The sequence below is a fragment of the Dryobates pubescens genome, chromosome 1 (assembly GCF_014839835.1).
Source record: "Dryobates pubescens isolate bDryPub1 chromosome 1, bDryPub1.pri, whole genome shotgun sequence".
Lineage (NCBI taxonomy): Eukaryota > Metazoa > Chordata > Aves > Piciformes > Picidae > Dryobates > Dryobates pubescens.
In genome coordinates, this window is record NC_071612.1 from 31903276 (window position 1) to 31928985 (window position 25710).

General features: G+C 47.4%; 1 protein-coding gene across 1 annotated transcript in view; it reads left to right on the plus strand.

Moving 5' to 3' along the window:
- The window catches only part of SCFD2 (sec1 family domain containing 2), a 208510-nt gene that overhangs the window by 6743 nt on the left and 176057 nt on the right, over nt 1-25710 (plus strand). The window contains exon 2 of the mRNA XM_009899304.2: nt 2742-2910. Coding sequence (XP_009897606.2) covers nt 2742-2910 — 169 coding nt within the window. The remainder of the gene's footprint in view (nt 1-2741; nt 2911-25710) is intronic.

Below are 25710 nucleotides of genomic sequence, written 5' to 3' on the forward strand. Positions count from 1 at the left end.
GTTGGAACTAGATGATCCTTGTGGTTCCTTCCAACCTGACTGATACTATGAATGTTGACAATGAATGGGCATTTATTTGCAGTTGAGATATTCCCAGCCTGGCATTTCAATGTCTTTGTCTAGCTAAATGTGCAGCAAGTGTGGAGAGAGAGAGACATTGCTTCCAGTGTGTGGGGGTGGAGGTTCAGAAGATTGCCATCTGTTTTCCATGTCTGACTCTGTGAGTGTTGATAACTGCAGTGTGGCTGACAAGTGACTGACCCAGGAAGAAGAATGTAGAGACTTTGGAGAGCAGATGGCTCGGGGAGTTGCAAAGGCAGCACAGCTCATTTCATCTGCACTTTGGGGGTTTAAGTCTGGCTGGGGATGGGGGAAAGGAAAGTTGCTGTCATTCTGTGACTGTTGCAGTCTGTGGTGAAACAAATTGGTGCTCTCAGTCCAGCTGAGCAGCCAGGTGTGCATGGTGCAGTACCACCATGTGCTGGACACGTGTGCCTGCCTTGCCTTCTGTGGAGAGAGCCATTGTCAGAATGGAGTTTGACTTCACTTTTTCTCCTCCCTTTTCATCCTTGCTTCTTTTGTCAACTTTGTCTACAGTTCATAGTGGTTGATAAACCATGAAGGGCTTTTACAGACAGCATGGGCTGCTGCACACTTGCTGGAGACAGCCTTCTGCTTATGCAAAAGCACTGAATCAGAGAATGTTAGGGGCTGGAAGGGACCTGGAGAGATCATCCAGACCAACCCCCCTGCCAGAGCAGGATCACCTAGGGCAGGAACTCACCCAGGTGGGTCTTGAATATCTCCAGAGAGGGAGACTCCACAACCCCCCTGGGCAGCCTGCTCCAGGGCTCTGTCACCCTCACAGGGGAATAATTCTTCCTCCTGCCTCCGTGGAACTTCCAATGCCTCAATGTCCACCACTGCCCCGCTAAAGTAAAGGCTTTGACTGTATTTTTGGAGCATGTGAGGCTGCCTCAGCTGTTGAAGCAGACCTCCTCTGTCTTTATAAATGTTGAAAAGTGAGAGCAGATAGGGTGCTACGTGGACAGACTTGGAGAGAGTGGGGTCATTTTTTCCCTACCACTTGATATTGGCTTCAGCAGTCCTCATTCTCCTGTGAGTAAAGCCAGGAGAAAAATACAAAGCTCAGCACTGATGTCCAGCCCTGTGGTGATACCTGATCCATAGCTAGAGTGGCAGAACAAAAATACCTGCAACTTGTTCCTGATTTAAAGGCAATAAAGTGTCTGGTCCCTCTCTGACTTCTTCAAAGTTTCCACAGAATGATGAGGGTTGGAAGGAACCTCTGGAGATCATCCAGTCCAACCCTGGACTTTTTCATCATGTTTTTCCTGCTTTGGTGTGGCTCACAGTCTTACATTGGGTGTAGTGAGTTGAGGCAGGAAAGCAGAGTTTGCATGTGCCTATGTGGGTATAAATATTTACCTGCTTTTTAATAACAACTGCAGATCTTGTTCAACAGCTCTCATCTGTTAAGAGAAATATTTCGCATGTGTCAGTGCAACATCCTGGGGGTGCTGGTTGACAGTAGGCTCAACATGAGCCAGCAGTACGCCCAGGTGGCCAAGAAGGCCAATGGCATCCTGGCCTGCATCAGGAACAGTGTGGCCAGCAGGAGCAGGGAGGTCATTCTGCCCTGTACTCAGCACTGGTTAGGCCACACCTTGAGTCCTGTGTCCAGTTCTGGGCTCCTCAATTCCAGAAAGATGTTGAGTTGATGGAATGTGTCCAGAGAAGGGCAGCAAAGCTGGGGAGGGGTCTGGAGCACAGCCCTGTGAGGAGAGGCTGAGGGAGCTGGGATTGCTTAGCCTGGAGAAGAGGAGGCTCAGGGGAGACCTTCTTGCTGTCTCCAACTCCCTGAAGGGAGGTTGTAGCCAGGTGGGGGTTGGTCTCTTCTCCCAGGCAAGCAGCACCAGAACAAGAGGACAGAGTCTCAAGCTATGCCAGGGGAGGTTTAGGCTGGAGGTGAGGAGAAAGTTCTTCACAGAGAGAGCTGTTAGCCATTGGAATGGGCTGCCCAGGGAGGTAGTGGAGTCACCATCCCTGGAGGTGTTAAAAGAAGGCTTGGATGTGGCTCTTGGTGCCATGGTTTAGTTGTCAGGAGTTGTTAGCTATTAGGGAATAAATAAGTTGGACTTGATGATCTCTGAGGTCTTTTCCAACCTGGGTGATTTGTGATATAATTGGTAGTTGTTTATTTTAACCTCGTGCTAGCTCACTTGACTTGCTATGTGTGCAGTGTGCCTGCAGCCCTTGTGAGTACAGCCCAGTGAGTTCAGGCAGGAAAGCAGTTTGCATGTGCCTCTGTGGATACAAATATTTACCTGCCTTTTAATAACAACTGCAAATCTTGTTCAAAAGCTCTCATCTGCAAAGAGAAATATTTTGCATGTGTCAGTGCAACATCAGTGAATATACCAGCTGCAGAAGTTAAGCCTGACTGATGCTTTTTAAATGAGCCTCTCTGAAATGTTATCAATGCTTTGCCACTTCAGACAGCCCAGAAAGTAATTTTAGTTTGCAGCAAAGTACCTTTGAAAAGATCAGTGTGCTCTTCCTGCTGTGGCTACCCTTCATTCCCAAAACATGTGGTTGGTATTTTGCCCTCAGTTCCTTGTGCCTCTGTTTTTTGTTTGGTTTGGGGTTTGTTTTGTGTGTGTGTGTTTGGTTTGTGCTGGGTATGTATCTGAGAGCTTTTTGGTCTTTTCCCTCCCTAGGAGCAGTTGGCCATCACGGTGACAACCTTGCGGAGAAGATACTCTCTGTGCTTCCCAAGCTTCCTGGCCACAAGACCGATGTGATGGTTAACATGGTGGAACTCACAGCACTGCAGACTACAGATGAAACCTGCAGCATTATAGCACCTGGCTGCTTAGCACAACCCAAGTAAACACTCTCTGTTTCTTACTTTCATTTCTAAGTTGTTTAATGTGCTTGTTATCTCTTTGTGGGGAAAAAAAGAGAGCCCAGAACAAGAAGTCTTTCTCTAAAAAATGTAGTCAAGCTTACAGCAGAAGCCTCTCTGCTCCTAATTCTGCTGGAATATAATCATCTCTGTGTGTGCATGAAGTGAGTGGGCCAGGTGAGACTCCCCAAAGTGGGGAATTCTCAGGACCTTTGTAGCTCTGGGTTGTACAGATTGCTGTGGATATTACAGCAATAGAAATCAATACAGATTAGGCACCAAGAGTTCTTCCTTGTGACATTTCTTTTCTGCTTAAGTAATAGATTATGAGGTGTCCCTGCCCATGGCAGGGAGGTTGGATTAGATGATCTCTAAGGTCTCTTCCAGCCTATGCCATTCTATGATGATACAAATGGGTAGGTGTAAGTGTGGCTTCCTTTTGCCATAAGTCTCTTTATATATTCATAGAAAGGTTTAGGTTGGAAGAGACCTTGAAGATCATCCAGTTCCAACCCCCCTGCTATGAACAGGGACACCTTCCACTGGACCAGGTTGCTCAACACCTCATCCAACCTGGCCTTCAACACCCCCAGGCAGGACACAGCCACAACCTCCCTGAGCAGCCTGTTCCAGAGTCTCACCACTCTTGTACTGAAGAACTTCTTCCTAAGATCCAATCTGAACCTGCTGTCCCTCAGCTTCAAACCATTCCCCTTTGTCCTGTCTCTAGACACTCTGATGGAAAGTCCCTCTGCAGGCTTCCTGTAGGATCCCTTCAGGTAATGGAAGGCAGCTCTGAGCCCTGGAGTTTTCTCCAGGTTGAACACCCCCAGCTCCCTCAGCCTATCCTCATAGCTGTGGTGTTGCAGCCCTTATCTTTGTGGCCCTCCCTTGGATTCACTCCAACAGATTAGGGACATACTGGTTTGAATAATAGACTTGATCTTGCCTTGATCTCAAAATCTCTCCTGTGATCAATGTTTGGAACTGAAGAAGTGTTGTGTACCTGAGAAGAATCTCCAAACTCAATAGAATGTGGCTTGGTGTTGTTGAACCCTGTGTCTTTCACTTTTTCTTCATCTATGCAATGATTAGGAATAGCTTTTACATTAAAACAGGCCTTTCCCAAACCAGTTTAAGACCCTTGTTGAAGACTACTAGAAACCCTTCCCCTGTCTGAATGTGTGGCTGAAGATGGTAGCTTCCATTCTGTTCAGCAGGACTTTGTTTGTAATGCTGGATTATAGACAGCAGCATTAATCAGCAAAACTAGAAGTGGGTAGACTCAGATTGGATGTCAGGAAGAAGCTCTTCCCCATGAGGGTGGTGAGAGACTGGCACAGGTTGCCCAGGGAGGTGGTGGAAGCCTCATCCCTGGAGGTTTTGAAGGCCAGGCTGGATGTAGCTGTGAGCAACCTGCTGTAGTGTGAGGTGTCCCTGCCCATGGCAGCAGGGTTGGAACTGGCTGATGCTTGTGGTTCATTCCAACCTAACAATTCTATGTTTAATCATCCTTGCTGCTGTAATATGGCTGAAGTTCCTCTCGAAATCCACTGAAGTGGATTTAAAATGCCTACCAGTAAGTTTCCATGGCAGTTCCATTAGACAATTCCGTAGGATGCTCTCAGTTCTTCATCCATGTGATTATTGCCCTTGCTAGCTGGCTCAGAAATGTTTCTTATGACTGAAAACTGAAGCCTTGATTTCTCTCTGTAAATGATGCTTGGCAAGGAGCATTCCTCTGTTTGTCAGTTCTGTTTACTCTGGCAAGTGAAAGTGCCAGCACCTTTCCCAGAGACAGGAGCAGCTACTTCAGTCACACCCAAATGGGATGTGTGGGACCTCTTCCCATGGAATTTTGTGACCAGACTGCAGCATTTCACCAAGGTGCATATTCAGAATAGTTTTCAAATGCCTTCATTATTTTCTCTCCAGTATTATTTGAGCATGCTGTGGTGGCAGGGGTTGGGAAGAGAGAGAGAGAGAGCGGGCGGGGGAGAGAGGTCTGCTGCTTCCACACAGCTAACTATATTTAACTTTTCTTATGGAATGCCTCTCCAGCAGAAACATCTGGGCTCAGTTACAGAGTTAGCAGGCAGCATTAATGAATAATTTATGGCTGGTGTGGTGAAATAAAGCAGGGTTCTTCTCTCAAATCTAAGGAAATAAGGGACTTCTGTAAAGATCTATATGGAAATGTAGATGCCACATGCTGCTGGAGTTACTGTACTTTGAAGGGGTTCTCTTTGAGAGGAAGAGAATTTCTTTTAAGAAAAAAATTAAGAGCCAGAGCTCTTAATTAGTCTTGGTAGCCTTAAGAATCTTGTGGGGTAATTGTGTGCCCTGCTGCAGTCAGACATTGAGTCACTGACTCACAACATGAGCTGGCAGTGCCCTCATGCAGCCCAGCAGGCAGCTGTGTGCTGGGCTGCAGCCAGAGAGGAGTGTGGGCAGCAGGGCAAGAGAGGGGATTCTGCCCCTTGGCTCTGCTCTGCTGAGACCTCACCTCCAACGCTGCCTCCAGGTCTGGTGTCCCCAGCAGGAGGACACACAGCTGCTGGAGAGAGTCCAGACGAGGCCACAAAGTTGATCCAAGGGCTGCAACACCTTTGCTATGAGCACAGGCTGAGGGAATTTGGGTTCTTCAGCCTGGAGAAGAGAAGACTCTGTGGGGACCTTAGAGCTGCCTTCCAGTAGCTGAAGGGATCCTGCAGGAAGGCTGCAGAGGGACTTCTCATCAGGGTGTCTGGAGACAGGACAAGGGGAAATGGTTTGAAGCTGAGAGAGAGTAGGTTTAGACTGGATCTTAGGAAGAACTTCTTCAGTGTGAGGGTGGTGAGACTCTGGCACAGGCTGCTCAGGGAGGCTGTGGCTGCCTCTTCCCTGGGGGTGTTGAAGGGCAGGCTGGATGAGGCCTTGAGCAGCTGAGTCTAGTTGAGAGGTGTCCCTGGGCATGGTGGGGAGGTTGGAGGAAATGAGCTCTGAGGTCCTTTCTGGTCTAAGCCTGTCTGGGATTCTGTATTTTGATAATCCATACAGTGGTTTTGGAGGAGTTCCTCCAAAGTTCAGCCTCTGCTTTTCAGAGTACACTCAGTGGCTTCTAGAAGTTTTCTGCTGGAATGAAGCTCTGTGTTCCTGAGCCTTTGTTGGCCACTTTGTTTCTCCAAGCAGCTGCCCTGTGTTTTGCAGATTGGTATTTTATCATGTGGAAGCATCCTGCTGTCAGTAATGGGTTCACCTTGATGGGGGTTTATCTTCTGCTGTTTTCCACCTCCTGCAGGCAGGGAGCCAAGTTGTGTGGAGGTCTCCTGGCTCCCTGAAGCCTCTGATCAGTGTTCAGTTGCCTGCATCCTGTGGCATGTGGGAACAAGAAGCAGAGAGCTATGTGATCCTGAACTGTGGGCAACTGAAAAAGTACCTATGTTTGCTCTTTTTTAATCTGCTCTTTTACTACCCAGGAACATTTTTGATGTGCTCTCCTATTTTGCTGAACAAACTGAATGTTTAATTTGTTTATGCACATTTCAAGAACTTGCTGAATAGAGATTTCTTGCCTGTTTTTTCCACTCTTGCTGCTTTGCTCCAGTCCTTGGAGTTTGCAGGCTTCTTGGAATTCAATGTTATGGTAAAAGATCAGGAGAAGAACAGATTTTTATTTAAAATATGCATTTAAAGCAAAATACAAGGACCCATTGGGTTCTTACAGCAAGCATTTAGCATCAAGATCATAGAACTATAGAATGCTTTGGGTTGGAAGGGACATCCAAAGGTCACAGAATTGTTAGGGTTGGAAGGGACCTCAAGGCTCAGCCAGTTCCAACCCCCCTGCCATGGGCAGGGACACCTCACACTACAGCAGGTTGCTCAGAGCCACATCCAGCCTGGCTGCAAAAACCTCCAGGCATGAGGCTGCCACCACCTCCCTGGGCAACCTGTGCCAGTCTTTCACCACCATTCTGGTGCAAAACTTCTTCCTAACATCCAGTCTGAATCTACCAATTTCTAGTTTTGCTCATTCTCCCCAGTCCTATCACTCCCTGACAGCCTTAAAAGTCCGAGTTTGAATATCTCCATGGATGGGGCCTCAACTGCCACCCTGGGCAACCTGTTGCAGTGTTCGATCACCCTCACGGTGCAGAACTTGTTCCTCACATCCAATCTAAATCTGCTCTTCTCTAGTTTGATTTCATTGCCCCTCATCATTTGAACTTGCTGCTCCACCAGCTCATAGAAAAGGGGGCTTGAAGGATACAGCTTAAAGCAGTCTCCTTTTCCTCAGTGCAGCAAAGTTCTACAGGTTGCCCAGGGAGGTGGTTGGGGGTTTATCCCTGGAGATATTCAAGGTGAGGCTGGACAGGGCTCTGAGCAACCTGATCTAGTTGAGGATGTCCCTGCTGACTGCAGAGGGGGTTGGACTGGATAAGCTTTGGAGGTCCCTTCCAACCCAGACCATTCTGTGCTGTCTGTAGAATTCACCCCTGCAGTATTCTTTGAAGCATTTGTGTGTGATGGAAATTTCAAATGAAAGATTATTGCTCGCATGGCAAAGGGCAGAACAGCAAGAATTAAAACTGGAAAGGAGATGAAAGTCTCCTTTTAAGACGGGGAAGAGACTTCTTTTTTTTTTTAAATGGATTATTCTACCTTTTTTTCTTTTTTTTTTTTAAATATAGAATTAACCAGCTTGGAAAAGACCTTGGAGATTGAGTCCAACCTATCACCCAACACCATCTAATCAACTAAACCATGGCACCAAGTGCCTCATCCAATCTCTTCTTAAACACTTCCAGTGATGGTGACTCCACCACCTCCCTGGGCAACCTGTGTCAGTCTCTCACCACCCTCATGGGGAAGAACTTCTTCCTAACATCCAGTCTGAATCTACCCACTTCTAGTTTTGTTCCTGTCCTCCCCCTGTCCTATTCCTCCCTGACACCCTCAAAAGTCCCTCTCCAGCTTTCTTGTAGCCCCCTTCAGGTACTGGAAGGCCACAATGAGGTCTCCTGGGAGCCTTCTCTTCTCCAGACTGCACAACCCCCAACTCTAAGCCCTGATTTATTTTAAGCATCTGAAGGATCTCAGAGCTGTGCTGTTCTTAACACAGAATTAATTACAAGCTAAGCTTTGGGGGAGGATGGTTCTTGGATCTTTGTGGTATTTTCAATTTTAATGTTAAAGCCTTTATGGCAGCTGTAGATGTTAATTAAAGGGGGGAAAAAAGTCAAAGCAACCCACAACTTCTTTTTTTTCCATGCGCAAGTATATGAAAGCTTGCAAGGAGAAGGTAATTTGGGCCAGTGTTATTCTAGAAAGAGCTGGGAATTTATGGCATAAATTAGAAGTAATTTTCCTTTCTGGAATGTTAATATTAAAGAGGAAACATTAATACTGCAGTAAGAAAATCCAGATGGCACAACTCTTATTGCTTCATAGCCACTGAGAGACTGGTGGAGGAGGAAGGGTAGACCAAAACAGTGGAGGGCAAGACAGGGAGAGGGATAACTGCTTGCTCTGAACTGCTTTTGGATCTGCCCTGGCCTGATGGTAGTGGTTCAGGAGCAGCAGGGTGCTTCTGGGGCTCCCTGCATGTCCCAGCTTCTGCACCCCTGCTCCAGCTCTTGGGCTGCTGGCTGCTTCCCTCTGCTGGGAGCTGCATGCTCCTGCTTGCCTGGGACCTGGCCTCCTGCTCTGCTGCAGTGCCCTGCTGAGCCCTGCTCTTGAGGCTTGCTTTGAACAAACAAACTCCAAACTAACCAGAGAACAAACCTCCACCGATGCACAGCCCTTTTCTCTCTGCCTTTCTGAACACAGTGAGTAGAGGAGAGCTTAACTGCAGGCTATGTGGAAAGCAGACATCACATGAAAAAAAACAAGCCACCAAACCCTGCCATTTCCCTTCACCAGTCACAGAGTGTTAGGGGCTGGAAGAGGCCTTCACAGATCATCCAGTCCAACCCCCTGCCTGAGCAGTGTCACCCAGAGCAGGTCACACAGGAACACGTCCACATGGGTTTTGAATATCTCTAGAGAGGGAGACTCCAAACCCCCCATGGCAGCCTGTTCCAGTGTTCTGTCACCCTCACAGGGAAAAAAATCTTTCCTCCTGTTTCCATTGAACTTCCTCTGCCTCAGCTTCCACCACTGCCCCTTGTGCTGGAATTGGGCATCACCCAGCAGAGCCTGGCTCCAGCCTCTGGGCACTCACCCTGCACAGCTTTATCAACAGCAAGGAGGTCACCCTCAGGCTCCTCCTCTCCAAGCTACAGAGCCCTCAGTTCCCTCAGGCTCTCCTCCTAAGGAAGATCTTCCACTGCCTTCATCATTTTTATGTCTCTGTGCTGGACTCTTTCAAGCAGTTCCCTGAGGTCCTTCTAGAGCTGAGGTACCTACAACTCAACACAATATTCCAGATGTGGCCTCACCGGGGCAGAGTAGAGGGGGAGGAGAACCTCTCTTGACCTACTGACTGCAGCCCTTCTAATCCACCCCAGGCTGCCATTGGCCTTCTTGGCACATTGCTGGCTCATGGTCATCATCCCAGCCACCAGGACTTCCAGGAGAAATGACAGGAGAAATTGCAGCCCAGCCCTGTTCTTCTGGGACTCAGTGTCACTGAAGTCCATTTCCAGGAAGATGAACTGGGCTTTACAGGATTTTTTTCAGCTTTTTCAGCAATCCAACCAGAAGGTGCTTCTCTAGGTGGTGGATTGGGCAGTAGGAATGTCCCTGACACAGCATCCCCAGCTGCCACCATGTTCCTGGCCTGGAATCAACCAGGTTGGAAGAGACCTCCAAGATCCTCCAGTCCAACCTATCACCCAGCCCTATCCAATCAACCAGACCATGGCACTAAGTGCCTCATCCAGTCTTTTCTTCAAGATCTCCAGGGACAGCAACTCTACCACCTCCCTGGGCAGCACATTCCAATGGCAAATCACTCTCTCTGTGAAGAACAACTTCTTAACACCCAGCCTGAAACTCCCCTGGCACAGGTTGAGACTGTGTCCTCTTGTTCTGGTGCTGGTTGCCTGGGAGAAGAGATCAACCCCCACCTGGCTACAACCTCCCTTCAGGGAGTTGTGGACAGCAGTAAGGTCTCCCCTGAGCCTCCTCTTCTCCAGGCTAAGCAACCCCAGCTCCCTCAGCCTCTCCTCATTGGGCTTATGTTCCAGCCCTTTATTTTACTCCTACAAGCTCAGAGCATAGCCCTGAGCTGAGGCTTATTCAGCGTCTCCCCATTGTTTGAAATTTCTCAGGGCATCTTGTTGGGTATAACAGCCCTGGCTGCAGCAGCTTCTGGGGTTTGTCAGTCAAGACAAGCTTTCCAGGAGACACTTTCTGCTCAGTTTCAAACCAGCCTGAACCAAATGAACATAATTGGCTGTTGCCACAGGATAAGATGAACAAGCTGATAAGTTTTATTAGATCTCACAAGAAATGTGAGCATTTGCCTGGATTCTTTCAGTGTGGGACCTCCTTGAAATGGAAAAAGGGAAAGGGTGAGAGGGGTGTGCCAAGGGGTGGAAATTCCAGGAGGGGGGGTCAGGACTTCTGGCTTGCCTGCCCTGTGTACCATGCAGCGTTGCTAGAAGGCCTCACAGACACTCAGCAAAAGCCCTGTTTGCTGCAGCAGTGGCTGTGTTGAAGTAACTGGCACAGGAACTGCATGAAAGTTCTCCATCCAACCAGATTCCAGCCTAAGAGGTGCCATGTTGTTTTCAGTCATCTGTTCTGGCAGGCCTCAGAGCCTTAGAAGTTTGTCTTCTAGATAAGAGGAAGCTTGAAGTTTATTTTCCTTAAGATAAAGAATAAATTGGGCTGACAAGCTCCCAGCATCAGCTGCACAATTCTTCCTTATCTGTGTCTCTTAGCCCACAAAAAGGACTTCTGGGGGGCTGTGGGAAGCTGGACTGCTCAAGACTTTGTTCCTAGTGCTTTTAGGAGCTCTGACTACATTGTTTATCTGGGCTACTGATGAAAGGTTTCAGCCAGAATTCACTTGCATAGCCATCCTCAGAGTGCAAAGATCAAGAGGTCTGAGATGCCATCACCTGCTAGTTGAGAGGTGTCCCTGCCCATGCTGGGGAGGTTGAAGTAGATGGCCTCTAAAGTCTTTTCCAGCCTAAGCCATTCTGGGGTTCCGTGGTTAGCACAGCAAGCTACCTTATTACCTCTAAAAGAGTTCAGCAGTTGCAGCACAACAGCTAATTGAGCTTCTGTTTCCTTGCTAGCATTGCTGTCTTCTGCAGGTACATTCAGTGCAAGGTGGAAAGAAGGACAAATTGGATAACTCCTAAAGACTAATGTCTGCAGAAAGGAAAGATCTTTATGTTGCTTAGAGCTGCTGGCTTTTTCATAGAATGATAAAATGGTCTGGGTTGGAAGGGACCTCCAAAAGTCACCCAGTCCAATCCCCTCTGCAGTCAGCAGGGACATCCTCAACTAGATCAGGTTGCCCAGAGCCCTGCTGAGCCTCATCTTGAATATCTCCAGGAATGGGGCCTAAACCACCTCCTTGGGCAACCTGTTCCAGTGTTTCACCACCCTCATAGTAAAGAACCTGTTCCTCACATCCAATCTAAATCTGCTCTCCTCTAGTTTGAATCCATTGCCACTTGTCCTGTCCCTGCAGGCCTTTGCAAACAGTCTCTCTCCATCCTTCCTGTAGCCCCCTTTAGGTACTGGCAGGCTGCTATTAGGTCTCCCTAGAGCCTTCTCTTCTCCAGGCTGAACACCCCCAGCTCCCTCAGCCTGTCCTTGTAGCAGAGCTGCTCCAACCCCCTGAGCATTTTCATGGCCCTCTTCTGGACCCGCTCCATCAGGGCCACGTCCTTCCTTTATTGAGTGTTCCAGAGCTGGATGCAGTACTCCAGGTGAGGTCTCACCAGAGCAAAGTGGCAGAATCACCCCTCTGGATCTGCTGGCAACACTGCTTTTGGTGCAGCCCAGGATGTGATTTGCCTTCTGGGCTGCAGCATTTCTTTTGAAGCTGACATCCTTTTCTTCTTACCTGAATACTTATGTTGTGAATTGTCTAAGTTTCCTTCTTCCCTGTGTAAAGCTTGCAAAGTTTTTCTCTTGATGTGACCAGAGTGCATCTTCCTGCAGCTGGGTTCAGAGTTCAGTAGCAGCACAAAGGCTGTGTCTGTCAAAGCAGACTTTTGATATCTCCAAAGTGAGATCCCATTTGTGTTTCCAAAGGCCTGCAGTGACAGGATGAGGGGCAGTGGCTTCAAACTAGAGCAGAGCAGATTTAGATTGGATGTTAGGAACAAGTTCTGCACCATGAGGGTGGTGGAACACTGGAACGGGTTGCCCAGGAAGGTAGTTGAGGCTCTATCCCTGGAGATACTCAAGGTGAGGCTCAGCAGGGCTCTGGGCAACCTGATCTAGCAGACGACGTCCTTGCTCACTGCATTTGGGTTGGACTGGATGACCTCTGGAGGTCCCTTTCAATCCAAACCGTTCTCTGATTCTGTGGTTTCCATAGATTGTAAATGTGTTTTCTAAAATGAGCTTCAACTGGGAAAAAATTCCCATTTGCTGTGGGAGTCAAGTTTCATGACCTCAGCTGGATCTCTCCCCAGCTCTGCTACTGATCTAAAGAGGCAACCAGAAAAAGAAATCCATGCTGAGCCATTTTCAGTTAATGGAAACAGCCCCAGAGCATGCAGTGAATGTCCATGCTGCACCTGATCGGTTCTCATGCTTTGGCCTCCTCTTGGGAAAAGGGAATTATCCTCAGCAGTTCTTATTAATGACAACTGAATCTGTCATGGCTTCAAACACCCTTAGAATCATAGAATCAATGAGATTGGAGAAGACCACAAAGATCATTGAGTCCAACCTGTCACCCAAGACCTTGTGACTGCTAAACCATGGCACCAAGTGCCTCATCCAGGCTCCTCCTAAACACCTCCAGCTCTGGTGACTCTACCACCTCCCTGGGCAGCACATTCCAATGGCCAATCTCTCTTGCTGGGAAGAATTTCTTCCTGACATTCAGCCTGAACCTCCCCTGGTGCATCTTGAGACTGTGTCCTCTTGTTCTGGTGCTGGTTGCCTGGGAGAAGAGACCAACCCCCACCTGGCTACAGCCTCCCTTCAGGGAGTTGTAGACAGCAGTAAGGTCTCCCCTGAGCCTCCTTTTCTCCAGGCTAAGCAACCCCAGCTCCCTCAGCCTCTCCTCGTAGGGCACAGGGCAGAAAATACTGCCAAGGATACACTTGGTTTGGTGGCAAGGAGGGAATGTGGAAGAGGAGGGGAATTAGACAGCACCCAACACACCTCTTAAACAAGGCCTTTTTAGGAGGAGACTGCAGTGTTAGTATTGAATGACTACAAAGAGCCACCAAACCTCCAGAACTTTTGGATTAAGTCAAAATTCTGCTCTCCTGACTCATTTTGTGTGTCAGGGAGGGATTGTGAGAAGATAGCCAGATCACACAGTAAATATATGCAATGTAGGCAGAAGTCCTTATCTCCTTCTCTATGACAGATCAACCAGAGCATGGAAATGGTTATAAAAATGAAAGCCAGAGAGGCTGGGGCTTTGTTCTCGCTGACTATCTGTCAGTTTGGTTTTGAAGGCTAGAGGGTTGCATGAGATCTGAAGAAGCTGGGGCTCTAGGTTGGCATTGAAACTGTGACAAATATGCTCCTTTGAAGTGAGAGAGGGGAATAAGGAAAGACCAAACCCTCAAACTGCTCTAAGTTTGCTTTCACCAGCATCCTAGCAGAGAATCTTGCCCTCTGTGTTCAAACAATGCATATTGAAGATGTAAGGTCTGCTTCAGATTTATTTTCTTTTTAGTACTTACATGTTGTGTCTCCAAGTCTCTACTTGAACTCTTCTCAGCTCCTGAAGTGAGTATCTTTAACTACTCTATGCCTTAAGACTTTATCAGCAATGATGCTTGTGGTGAGTCATTTATGGAGAGGTTTCTCTTCCCTTCTCTGATGAAGACATATTCCTCTACATTAAGCCCTCAAAATGGCCTAGACAAGAGGTTGCATCAGCAATTCAAGGCTTTAGGCCAGCAAATGAGGGAGGGAGGGTCAAAGGAGACTACCAAAAAGTGGCCTTGTAAATCAGAAACATTGAGTGGAGGGAATTCCTGGCATTCCACGGCATCTGGGTTTATTTCCTTACATTTCTCTAATAAGAAAAACACCCTTCAGATGTGTTCTTGGTAAATGTTTTCACTTGTCTCATCTATCTCTGCTGCCAAATGGGACCCAAAATATATTGGCTTTACATGCCTGGAGGACATCTATTGGAGAGCTCAGCAGTGTGCATCTGTGAAAGTGGACTTGGCACTGCAGTGCAATCCCTGAGTCAATTGTCAGCACCTCATTACTAACTGTTCCTGCACTGGCATACTTCTTATTAAAGTAGCCTTTAAAACACAGAAGAGGATGCTCTGAATTAACCTGTTTTATCTTGCATGTAGTACTCCCAAGCACTACATCTGCTCTAAGGATCAGGCTTTATTTTTAGCATCATTCATTTGCTTTGTCCAAAAAAACCCCTAAATTAAAATCCCTGACAAGCAACTCTTTAATATACAACATTTATTTCATTTTTTTTTTTTCCTTCCCCCAGAGCTCCTTGGCAAGGCTTTGGATGTACCTTGTAGTGTGCAAAATCCTACTCAGAAGCTTTCAATTAATGTGATTCATGCAGTTAACTCAGTCTGGCACGCTGTGGAAGCTGTACTGCAGCTTGGAGGAATGAAACAGTTTACAGAAACATTTAGTTGGACTTACAGACCAAAAAGCAGCCAGCCGAAAGTCTGGGCTAAATGAGCGTTATGAATATTAGAAGGTTTTAAGAAACCACTTGGCCTTTTCCTTTGCCTCTGCAGAGTTTTGAAGACTGGTAGAGGAGGAAGAAAGAATTTTTGGGGTAGGTGGAATAATGAAGTTTGCTTTATTGGCAAAGGTTTGTCAGCAGGAGGGCCGTGGCGTGTCTGGGAAGCCTTTTCAGCTTGCAGCCTTCCCTTTATTCATACATTCATGGGATGGTTTGGGTTGGAGGGGACCTTGAAGATCATCTAGATTTCTACTCATTTTGTTCTGATGAAATAGCATTTTCTAGAAAGCCACAGTTAGTAAATTTGAGAATTAGTCTATAAACCAAATTCCTCCTCATTTTGTAAATCCTCCAAGTTAACTCCTGGCTCAATATGGAGTTTATCTTCTTGGCTCTCTGTTACCGAAATAAAGAAAAGGAAGTGTAGTTTAAGGAAACTGCCTTAAAGTTTCACAGCAGGAATACTCCAGATTATATTCATAGATTCATAGAATGGTTGGAAGGGATCTTAAAGATCATCCAATTCCAACCCTCCTGCCTTGGGCATGGACACCTTCCACCAACCCAGGTTGTTCAAGACCTCGCCCAGCCTGGCCTTGAACATCTCCAGGGAAGGGACATCCACGACCTCCCTGGGCAACCTGTTCCAGTGTCTCCCCAACTTCAAGAATTTCTTCCTAATCCCCAGTCTCAATCTCTCCTGTTCCAGCTTCAGTCTGTTCCTATCACTACAAGCCCTTGTTAAAATTCCCTTCTTAACTTTCTTGTAGGCCCCCTGCAGGTACTGGAAGGCTGTTCTAAGGTCACCTTGGAGCCTTCCTTCTCCGGTTAACAGCCCCAACTCTCCCAGCCTGTCCCCACAGGGGAGGTTCTCTAGGCCTCTCAACATCTTTGTGGCCCTCCTCTGTACCCATTCCAGCTGCTCCAGGTACTGGGGGCCCCAGAACTGGCTGCAGTGCTGCAGGCAGGGTCTCACAAAATACTGTACATCCACAGCTGCTAATTGGAAAATAGGCTGGGTTGGGGCACAATAAGCAATTGTACTAGCAACAGAAAGAATTCCAATTTTCAGTGATCTTTTCTTCTTCTCTTTTTTTCCCTCTCCTTTCCCTCTCCTTTCCCTCTCCTTTCCCTCTCCTTTCCCTCTCCTTTCCCTCTCCTTTCCCTCTCCTTTCCCTCTCCTTTCCCTCTCCTTTCCCTCTCCTTTCCCTCTCCTTTCCCTCTCCTTTCCCTCTCCTTTCCCTCTCCTTTCCCTCTCCTTTCCCTCTCCTTTCCCTCTCCTTTCCCTCTCCTTTCCCTCTCCTTTCCCTCTCCTTTCCCTCTCCTTTCCCTCTCCTTTCCCTCTCCTTTCCCTCTCCTTTCCCTCTCCTTTCCCTCTCCTTTCCCTCTCCTTTCCCTCTCCTTTCCCTCTCCTTTCCCTCTCCTTTCCCTCTCCTTTCCCTCTCCTTTCCCTCTCCTTTCCCTCTCCTTTCCCTCTCCTTTCCCTCTCCTTTCCCTCTCCTTTCCCTCTCCTTTCCCTCTCCTTTCCCTCTCCTTTCCCTCTCCTTTCCCTCTCCTTTCCCTCTCCTTTCCCTCTCCTTTCCCTCTCCTTTCCCTCTCCTTTCCCTCTCCTTTCCCTCTCCTTTCCCTCTCCCTTCCCTCTCCTTTCCCTCTCCTTTCCCTCTCCTTTCCCTCTCCTTTCCCTCTCCTTTCCCTCTCCTTTCCCTCTCCTTTCCCTCTCCTTTCCCTCTCCTTTCCCTCTCCTTTCCCTCTCCTTTCCCTCTCCTTTCCCTCTCCTTTCCCTCTCCTTTCCCTCTCCTTTCCCTCTCCTTTCCCTCTCCTTTCCCTCTCCTTTCCCTCTCCTTTCCCTCTCCTTTCCCTCTCCTTTCCCTCTCCTTTCCCTCTCCTTTCCCTCTCCTTTCTTATTTTTGACTCACTTTTCTCTTCATTTGTCTCTCAATTTTCTTTGCTTGGTTGTCTCAAAGGAAGCAAACCGACTTCAGTGTTCATCTGGGTGGTCAGCTGTGTTGTTTCTCTGGCAGTCCTCCCAATGGCTGTGGTTGTTTGTTTGGATCAGCCTGCCTTTTAATTGTTGCTCAGGGGTCTTAAAGATCAGGTGCCACTTCTGCTTTTGAGTGGTGGTGGATATCTGGAATAACCTTTTGGGGTATTTTTTTCCACATGCTGAATGTTCTGTGGCCTGTGATAAAGGCTCCTTCTGCAGAGATGGCTGGTGTGGGGCTATCATGGAAGGGAGTGGACCCTGCCCAGGTGGTTAATGGATTAAAATGGTAACAGTCTGCATTATGTGTTGTTAAATGACATCACTTTTAAAAGGAACAGATGGGGGCTAGAGGAAGGATAGAGTTAAAAAGTTTTGAGGCATGCTGACCACATCTTAGAGCCCAGTTGATAGTTAATCTGCTTTTCTCTTTCCACAGGACATGTTCACAATCATGCCTGTGTACAGGATGGAGCTTAGAGGGATTCAATACTTCAAGGATTAACCATTATTCAGCTTCTGTCAAAACCAGTTCTACCTTCCTGAGATGCATCTTGTCTGCTTTCTTTTCTCTTCCAGTCATCTGCCAGGTCCATCTGCTTAGGATGTCAGTAGGAAAGGTTAAAATGATGAGACCCTGTGTTTGGAAAGCACACTTGCAGCAGATCAAACAGAGGAGTCCTTGGAAAAGATTAATAGAATCCCTCTTTTAGTGGTGCACTAGGCTTTCAGTAAAGTTTTTGAGATAATCCAAGCTTTGAAAGAGATGCACTGAAATGCATGTATTTTAAGACAACCAGAGGCAGTTGGTTCCAGGATAATAATCATACAAGATTATAGAGGTTCTTGAAGTTAATAAACAACTGTCATAAAAGGACTCCAGGCAGAGCTGGTGATCTGTTTCTTGTTGGTGCAACTGCCAGTCATGGCTTCTGTTTCAGGGCTGTTTCCATGACTAATGCTTCCCTTTCAGTCATGCTTCAGCTTGGTGAGCAGCAACAGCTCTGCATGGGTTCCTTTTCCTGTACCAATTCCCTTCTCTAACATGCCTTGGCTTCCTTCAGACTTGCCTCAGGGTAATATCTTCCAACATTAGCATTAGGACAAACACCATGGTGCAGCTGGCACAGTAGTCAGATGGTGTGAAACATCACTGGCAGTCTGGGCTGTAGAATGTGATCAGAGATGCCATCTGAAATTGCAGAGCTAAGCCTGCCTGCTTGGATGACTCCCAATATGTCTGCATTCCAGTACTTGCAGGGGGCCTAAATCTACCCTCCCCAATCTCTAAGCCATTCTCTCTCATCCTAGCACTACAAACCCTTGCCAGAAGTCCTTTCCTGGCTTTCTTGTAGAATCCCCTATGGGTACTGGAAGGCTGCTCTATAGTCTCCCGGGAGCCTTTTCTTTTTCAGGCTGTACAGCCCCAACTCTTTCAGCCTGTCCCCATAGGGGAAGGCCTTATCCAGCCTGGCCTTCAACACACCTAGGGAAGAGGCAGCCACAGCCTCCCTGGGCAGCCTATTCCAGAGTCTCGCCCTCCTCATGGAGAAGAACTTCTTCCTCAGCTCCAGTCTAACCCTGTTCTGCCTCAGCTTCAAACCATTCCCCCTTGTGCTATTGATAGACACCCTGATGAAAAGTCCCTCTGCAGCCTTCCTGTAGGATCCCTTCAGCTATTGAAAGGCAGCATTAAGGTTCCCCTGGAGTCTTTTCTTCTCTAGGCTGAACAACCCCAGCCCTCTGATCATCTTTGTAACCCTCCTCTCGACTTGCTCCAGCAGCTCCATGCCCCTCTTATGCTGCTGGACTGAATTAGAGGTCTCTTCCAACCAGATATATTCTGTGATTCTGAGTAAATGGAATAGAATAAGAGGATTTAAAACAAGAATCTTCTTTTCAGGTACTCCATTTGTGCTGACTTTGGTTACAGTAAAAGATGGTCCATGGATTACTTTTCTGCTCTCTTGACTTATTTTTCTGTTTAGTTTCATGCACACTGGTGTCCTTGGGTTACAATATCACTCCTTGGTACTGGAAGCAGCAGTGAGTGCTGCTGCATTAGTTCTCAGTAACAGCCAGCAGTGTGCCCAGGTGGCAAAGTAGGCCAATGGCATCCTGGCCTGCATCAGGAATAGTGTGGCCAGCAGGAGCAGGGAAGTCATTGTGCCCTGTGCTCAGCACTGGTTAGGCCACACCTTGAGTCCTGTGTCCAGTTCTGGGCCCCTCAGTTTAGCAAAGATGTTGAGTTGCTGGAAGGTGTCCAGAGAAGGGCAACAAAGCTGGGGAGGGGTCTGGAGCACAGCCCTGTGAGGAGAGGCTGAGGGAGCTGGGGTTGCTTAGCCTGGAGAAGAGGAGGCTCAGGAGAGACCTTCTTGCTCTCTCCAACTCCCTGAAGGGAGGTTGTAGCCAGGTGGGGGTTGGTCTCTTCTCCCAGGCAAGCAGCACCAGAACAAGAGGACACAGTCTCAAGCTGTGCCAGGGGAGGTTCAGGCTGGATGTTAGGAAGAAGTTCTTCCCAGCAAGAGAGATTGGCCATTGGAATGTGCTGCCCAGGGAGGTGGTGGAGTCACCATCACTGGAGGTGTTTAAGAGGAGCCTGGGTGAGGCACTTGGTGCCGTGGTTTAGTTGATTAGATGGTGCTGGGTGATGGGTTGGGCTTGATGATCTCGAAGGTCTTTTCCTATCTGGTTTATTCTATTCTATTCTATTCTACTCTACTCTACTCTCGCTCTGTGCACAGCTGCACTGTCTCATATCTGTGGTTATCAGCAAGTCAAGTTACTCTGCGTCCTGGATGCTGATGTGTATACATTGAACTTTACTTTTTTCTTGGCTTGCTGAAGCCAAAAATCTTCTTGTGTGTGTATCCCAGCATATATATATATATAAAAACTATAAATACATCTATATTTAGATCAACATGAAACAGGAGTGGGGTTAAGATGCTTGTGCTTGCAAGTTTACATGATGCTGGGGCTGAGGAAATGTTTGATAAAAACATAACACCGTGGGTTTGGCAAGGGAGGAACCTGCTTCAGATGGTGGTTGGCCACAGTCATCAGACTTGTGTACATATTCTAGTTTATAAATATGGCCATCTGTAAAGTAGATGTATGAATGAGCCAGGAAAGTGCAGTCTCTCTCATATGGTTTTTTTTTTCCACACTAAAGAACCAAGGAGGGGAGGCAGTATGCAGAATGCACTTTTGTTGGGAGGAATTTCTCCTCTCATTCTCATCAGTTCCTGATGTGAACTGAGTCCCAGGCAAGCAGCACCACAACAAGAGGACACAGTCTCAGGCTGTACCAGGGGAAGTTTAGGCTGGAGGTGAGGAGAAAGTTCTTCACAGAGAGAATAATTGGCCATTGGAATGTGCTGCTCAGGGAGGTGGTAGAGTCACCATCTCTGGAGGTGTTCAAAAAAAGGCTTGGATGTGGCACTTGGAGCCATTATTTAGTTAGTCATGAGGTATTGGGTGATAGGTTGGACTTGATGATCTTTGAGGTCTTTTCCATCCTTGTAGATTCTATGAATCCTTGACAACCCTTCAAGAATTAGTTGTTACAATTTATTGTAATTCAGTTCACCTGTGGGTCCAAAATAGATCAAATTTAAGGAGTCTGATTTACTGTCCCTTTATCTGTGAATGAGGGGAAAGGAATTCAGCCCCAAGCAAAGAGCTGTAGGTAAACAGAGTAGCTGTGAAGCAGTTGGGGGTTGCTGTGTTGGTTGTCTTTTTAAGAGCCTCCTAAATTATTGATTCTCCTTTTTGTGCTGTATGGCATGACATTCATCTGAGCTGTATCATACAATCATCACAGAATCATAGAATGGCTTAGGTTGCAAGGAACCTCAGAGACCATCTACTCCAACCTCCCCAAAATGGGCAGGGACCCCTCTCAACTAGACTCAGCTGCTCAAGGTCTCATCCAGCCTGGCCTTCAGCACCCCCAGGGAAGAGGCATCTACAATCTCCCTGGGCAGCCTATTCCAGAGTCTTGCCATCCTCATAAAGAACTTCTCCCTCAGATCTAGCCTAACCCTGTTCTCCTTCAGCTTCAAACCATTCCCCCTTGTGCTACTGATAGGCACCCTGATGAAAAGTCCCTCTGCAGCCTTCCTGCAGGATGCCTTCAGCTATTGGAAGGCAGCTCTAAGGTTCCCCTGGAGTCTTTTCTTCTCTGGGCTGAACAACTCCAGCTCCCTCAGCTGTGTTACCTCTAGGAGCATTTTAGCAGTACAGAAGCATTTATATCCCATGAAATATTCCAGGTCTGGCTGCAGTAAATAGCAAAGTTTATCACACAGGGAAGGCCTTTAGTTTTCTTTTGGAGAGAGTTCAAGAGTTTGCAGACTAATCACACCGAAAATTCTCTTACGTGGCCCTTCCTGTTGTAGGAGTTGCTTTATTCTGTGCTCAGATATCTCATGAAGTACTGAAATAGCTGCTGAACTTTGTGGTGCTCTTTAATTGACAGATTCATTTTTATCTCATAGCTTCTCCCATCAGTTTTTGCAGTTGCTTTGGAACTGCTCCTTTCAGTGTATGAAAATGCAAATCTCAAAGCCTTAGTGCAGCAGGAGCAATCTGTGCTGTTGGTGTTTTAGCAGCACTCCCCATGACCTTTAGTTGAATCCATTGTTTTATCAATCAAATTATGGTAGTATGAGTTAATTAATTGACTTGATCTTGATGTGACACAGCCTTCCTGGAGTCCAGGCAGAAAGGAGGGAGAGGAAAGAAGGCTCTGTATAAACACCACATGCAAAGGCTGAAGCTATCAGCCTGCCATTAGCCCCTTTATCTAAGAGGCTTTTGGCATATAAATCAAACAATAACCTCTGTGTTTTGACTTGGTGCCAAAGTACACAGCCACAGTTGAGTCTAGAGCAGATTACATCCACCAAGTGGCTTCAGGGCTTGGAGAGAAGCTGGCAAACAACAGTTAAATGATTCAGGAACACTTTTATGTTCTCTAACGTTGGCTCTCACTTTATTGTTTCTTTTTTTTTTCCCAATACCATTTGCATGTTCTTATCGTAAAAGCTAATACATGGAGGGCATTTTAACACACATCTAAGTGAGGCTGTCAGAATAATGTTCTAAGCTGCCCAGTGGCAAAGGGGCTTTTGTGTATTTTGCCATGTTGCAATATCTTTACTAGGCTAGGGTGAGGGTGGTGATATCCAATGCTCCTTTTCTGCAGTCACAATATCAAGATGACATTACCTGTCTGTTTACCTGCTTTTTGGAAGTTAGGATGGAGTGGAAAATAGTTCAGGCTCCTACTTTCTATTAGGCTAAGCACATTTGCCAGTTCCACAAGTCCGTGCTGGCTCTTCCCTGTTCCACAAGTCCCTGTTGCCTGGGAGAAGAGACCAACCCCCACCTGGCTACAACCTCCCTTCAGGGAGTTGTAGACAGCAAGGTGATCTCCCCTGAGCCTCCTCTTCTCCAGGCTAAGCAACCCCAGCTCCCTCAGCCTCTCCTCACAGGGCTGTGCTCCAGACCCCTCCCCAGCTTTGTTGCCCTTCTCTGGACACCTTCCAGCATCTCAACATCTTTGCTAAACTGAGGAGCCCAGAACTGGACACAGGACTCAAGATGTGGCCTAACCAGTGCTGAATGCAGGGCAGAATGACTTCCCTGCTCCTGCAAAGATTACAGCCTTATCTCTGGCCATAACATAATGCTTTTATTTCATAAACCAACAATTAGTCTACTAGATAACTCCTGTGATGGTTTTCATTCTGCTTTCTGAGCTGGCTGGTTGATTAGGTACTGGGGCCAATGATAAAAGGAAGGGACGGGCTATCAGAACCTGTGAGCAAATATCAAAGCTCATTGGTGTGACTGGTTAGTGGCAGAACCCCCTGAGGTTTTGTGCTCTCTTCTCATTGTCAGGCTTGCTGTGCTCTGCAAAAGGTGTTAGAATCATAGCATTGTTAGGGTTGGAAGGGACCTCAGGAATCATCCAGTTCCAACCCCTCTGCCATGGACAGGGACACCTCACACTACAGTAGGTTGCTCACAGCCACATCCAGCATCCAGCCTGGCCTTAAAAACCTCCAGGGATGAGGCAAGATGCTGGAAGAGAGGAGATGCAAAGAGGTGTGCACTGCAGTAATTTACCTCTTGTTGTGACATTTATGTTGAAGAATGGTTTAGAGTTCCTGGTCTGCATTATAGTGTAACTGTGGGGGCCGACAGGAAAGCTGGGGAGGGACTTCTGAGGGTGTCAGGGAGGGATAGGACTGGGGGGAATGAAGCAAAACTAGAAATGGGTAGATTGTTAGGAAGAAGTTGTTCCCCATGTGGGTGGTGAGAGACTGGCACAGGTAGCCCAGGGAGATGGTGGAAGCCTCATGCCTGGAGGTTTTTGCAGCCAGGCTGGATGTGGCTGTGAGCAACCTGCTGTAGTGTGAGGTGTCCCTGCCCATGACAGGGGGTTGGAACTGGCTGATCCTTGAGGTCCCTTCCAACCCTGACAATTCTGTGTGGATTCTGTAAATCCAGGACTTACATTTCTCTGAAGCACACCAACATGGCAAAAATCTTTCCAAAGGCTCTGCAGTGTGTAAAATCTTATTTTGAAGACTAAAGAAATCTACTTAGATTTTAAAAAAAAGTAAAACTACAGAAAACTACTTCCAGAGTGCAGTGGTTCACTAGGTAATGTGTAACATCAATAAACAGTCCTTGGGAAGTGCAGGAATGTGAGAGGAAGGAGAAACTTGAACTGGGGGACTGGATCCCATGCACAGCACTGATTATGGCACCAGTGTCATCGGATCAGGGCATTTGGACTCAAGCAGAGGAGCTGCAGATGGGAAAAAGAGGAGGGGAAAGGGCTGTGACAAGAGCTGAAAGGCAATCACAGACAAATGTCTCACCACAAGGGAAGATAAGATAATATTGTTTCCGACTGTTAGAAAGCTCTAGAAGGAAAAAGCTGGGGTGACTTCTCAGATCAGGCAAGAGGCAGTGCCAGAGCCCTGTGCTGTGTCCTGCTGACTCACTCCCAGCAGCTGTTTCTCTCTTGTCACTGCTGAAGTTAAAGCATGGGCAGTTGTTCAAAGCAAAAGACTTTCTCTGAAAAGGAGAATAGGGGGTGAGTGGGAAATGTTTTTTGGGGTTCTTTTTTAGTATCATAGAATCACAGAATTGTCAGGGTTGGAAGGAACCTCAAGGATCAGCCAGTTCCAACCCCCCTGCCATGGGCAGGGACACCTCACACTACACCAGGTTGCCCAGAGCCACATCCAGCCTGGCTGCAAAAACCTCCAGGGATGAGGCTTCCACCACCTCCCTGGGCAATTTGTGCCAGTCTCTCACCACCCTCATGGGGAAGAACTTCTTCCTAACACCTAATCTAATTCTGCCCTCCTCTAGCTTGGATCCATTCCCTCCAGTCCTATCCCTCCCTGACACCCTCAAAAGACCCTCCCCAGCTTTCTTGGAGCCCCCTTCAGATACTGGAAGGCCACAATTAGGTCTCCTGGGATCCTTCTCTTCTCCAGACTGAACAGCCCCAACTCCCTCAATCTGTCCTCACAGTAGAAAGCACACTTCTGTTGCTCCTTTTCCTTGTTTCATTACCAAAAAATGTGCTGACCCTAGCACTGTTGCTCTCTGTGGGCTGACCTAGGCAGCTGCCTGTGCACGTGAGCTATAAATGCATATTGATCTCACCCTCTTTATATGTTGCTCCCTCTATGGTACCTAAACCACCAGGTATTCTGCACAGGAGAATGGAATGCCTCCAGGTGAAAAATGCCTCCAGGTGAAAAATGTCTCCAGAAACTCAGTGGATTACAGAGATCTTAAGCATTCAGGAGTGTGGTTGACCCCCATCTGCTCTTGGGCCACACCGTAGTTGGTTTACTCTTCGCTATTTTTGGTGTGCTGAAGCAGCCCTCAGTGATCATGCAAACTTAAGTTCCTGGGATTAAAGCAAACCTATTGTGGCCAAAGGAGGAAGAAAGAGTTTACAAAGCAAAAAAAGCAGCTCAACCTCCTGTACCCTCCCCTGCCATTTGTTTCAGTTATATGAATCATTCTCCCTTTGCTTATTTATTTATTTAAATTCAAAATAACCAGTCTGTTATTTTGGAGGGGTTTTAATGTTTAAACTAGGAGCAAGTAGGAGTACCAGCTGAAGTAGGGACTTGTAGTAGTGATGCTCTGCTCTGCTGAGACCCCACCTGGAGCACTGTGTCCAGTTCTAGAGTCTCTGTTCCAGGAGGGATCTGGAGGTGCTGGAAGGTGTCCAGAGAAGGGCCAGGAGGATGAGCAGAGGGCTGGAGCTGCTCTGCTGTGAGGACAGACTGAGGGAGTTGGGGCTGTTCAGTCTGGAGAAGAGAAGGCTCCCAGGAGACCTAATTGTGGCCTTCCAGTATCTGAAGGGGGCTCCAAGAAAGCTGGGGAGGGACTTTTGAGGGTGTCAGGGAGTGATAGGACTGGGGGGAATTGAACAAAACTAGAAATGGGTAGATTGAGATTGAATGTTAGGAAGAAGTTGTTCCCCATGAGGGTGGTGAGAGACTGGCACAAATTGCCCAGGGAGGTGGTGGAAGCCTCATCCCTGGAGGTTTTTGCAGCCAGGCTGGATGTGGCTGTGAGCAACCTGCTGTAGTGTGAGGTGTCCCTGGCCATGGCAGCGGGGTTGGAACTGGCTGATCCTTGAGGTCCCTTCCAACTATACAACTATAGTATAGGTTGCTTCCAAAGAGCTTGCAGTCTAAACTGACAAGTTTGGGAAGGGAGAGCAGCAAGCAGAGGCAAGAAATAGAAAAATAATGACTTTTACTGAGGTCTGTAGACTCTTTGGGGATTAATTTCCCACCCTTTACTATTTGCTAAACATCTTTATGAAGTATAAGAGTGAGGAAGTTGAGACTACCCCAAACCTGTGCAAGTTCTGGGAGACTTTTATTGTAGCTTCCTTATGTTTGGTTTTTTTCCCCTCTGTTTTAAAGT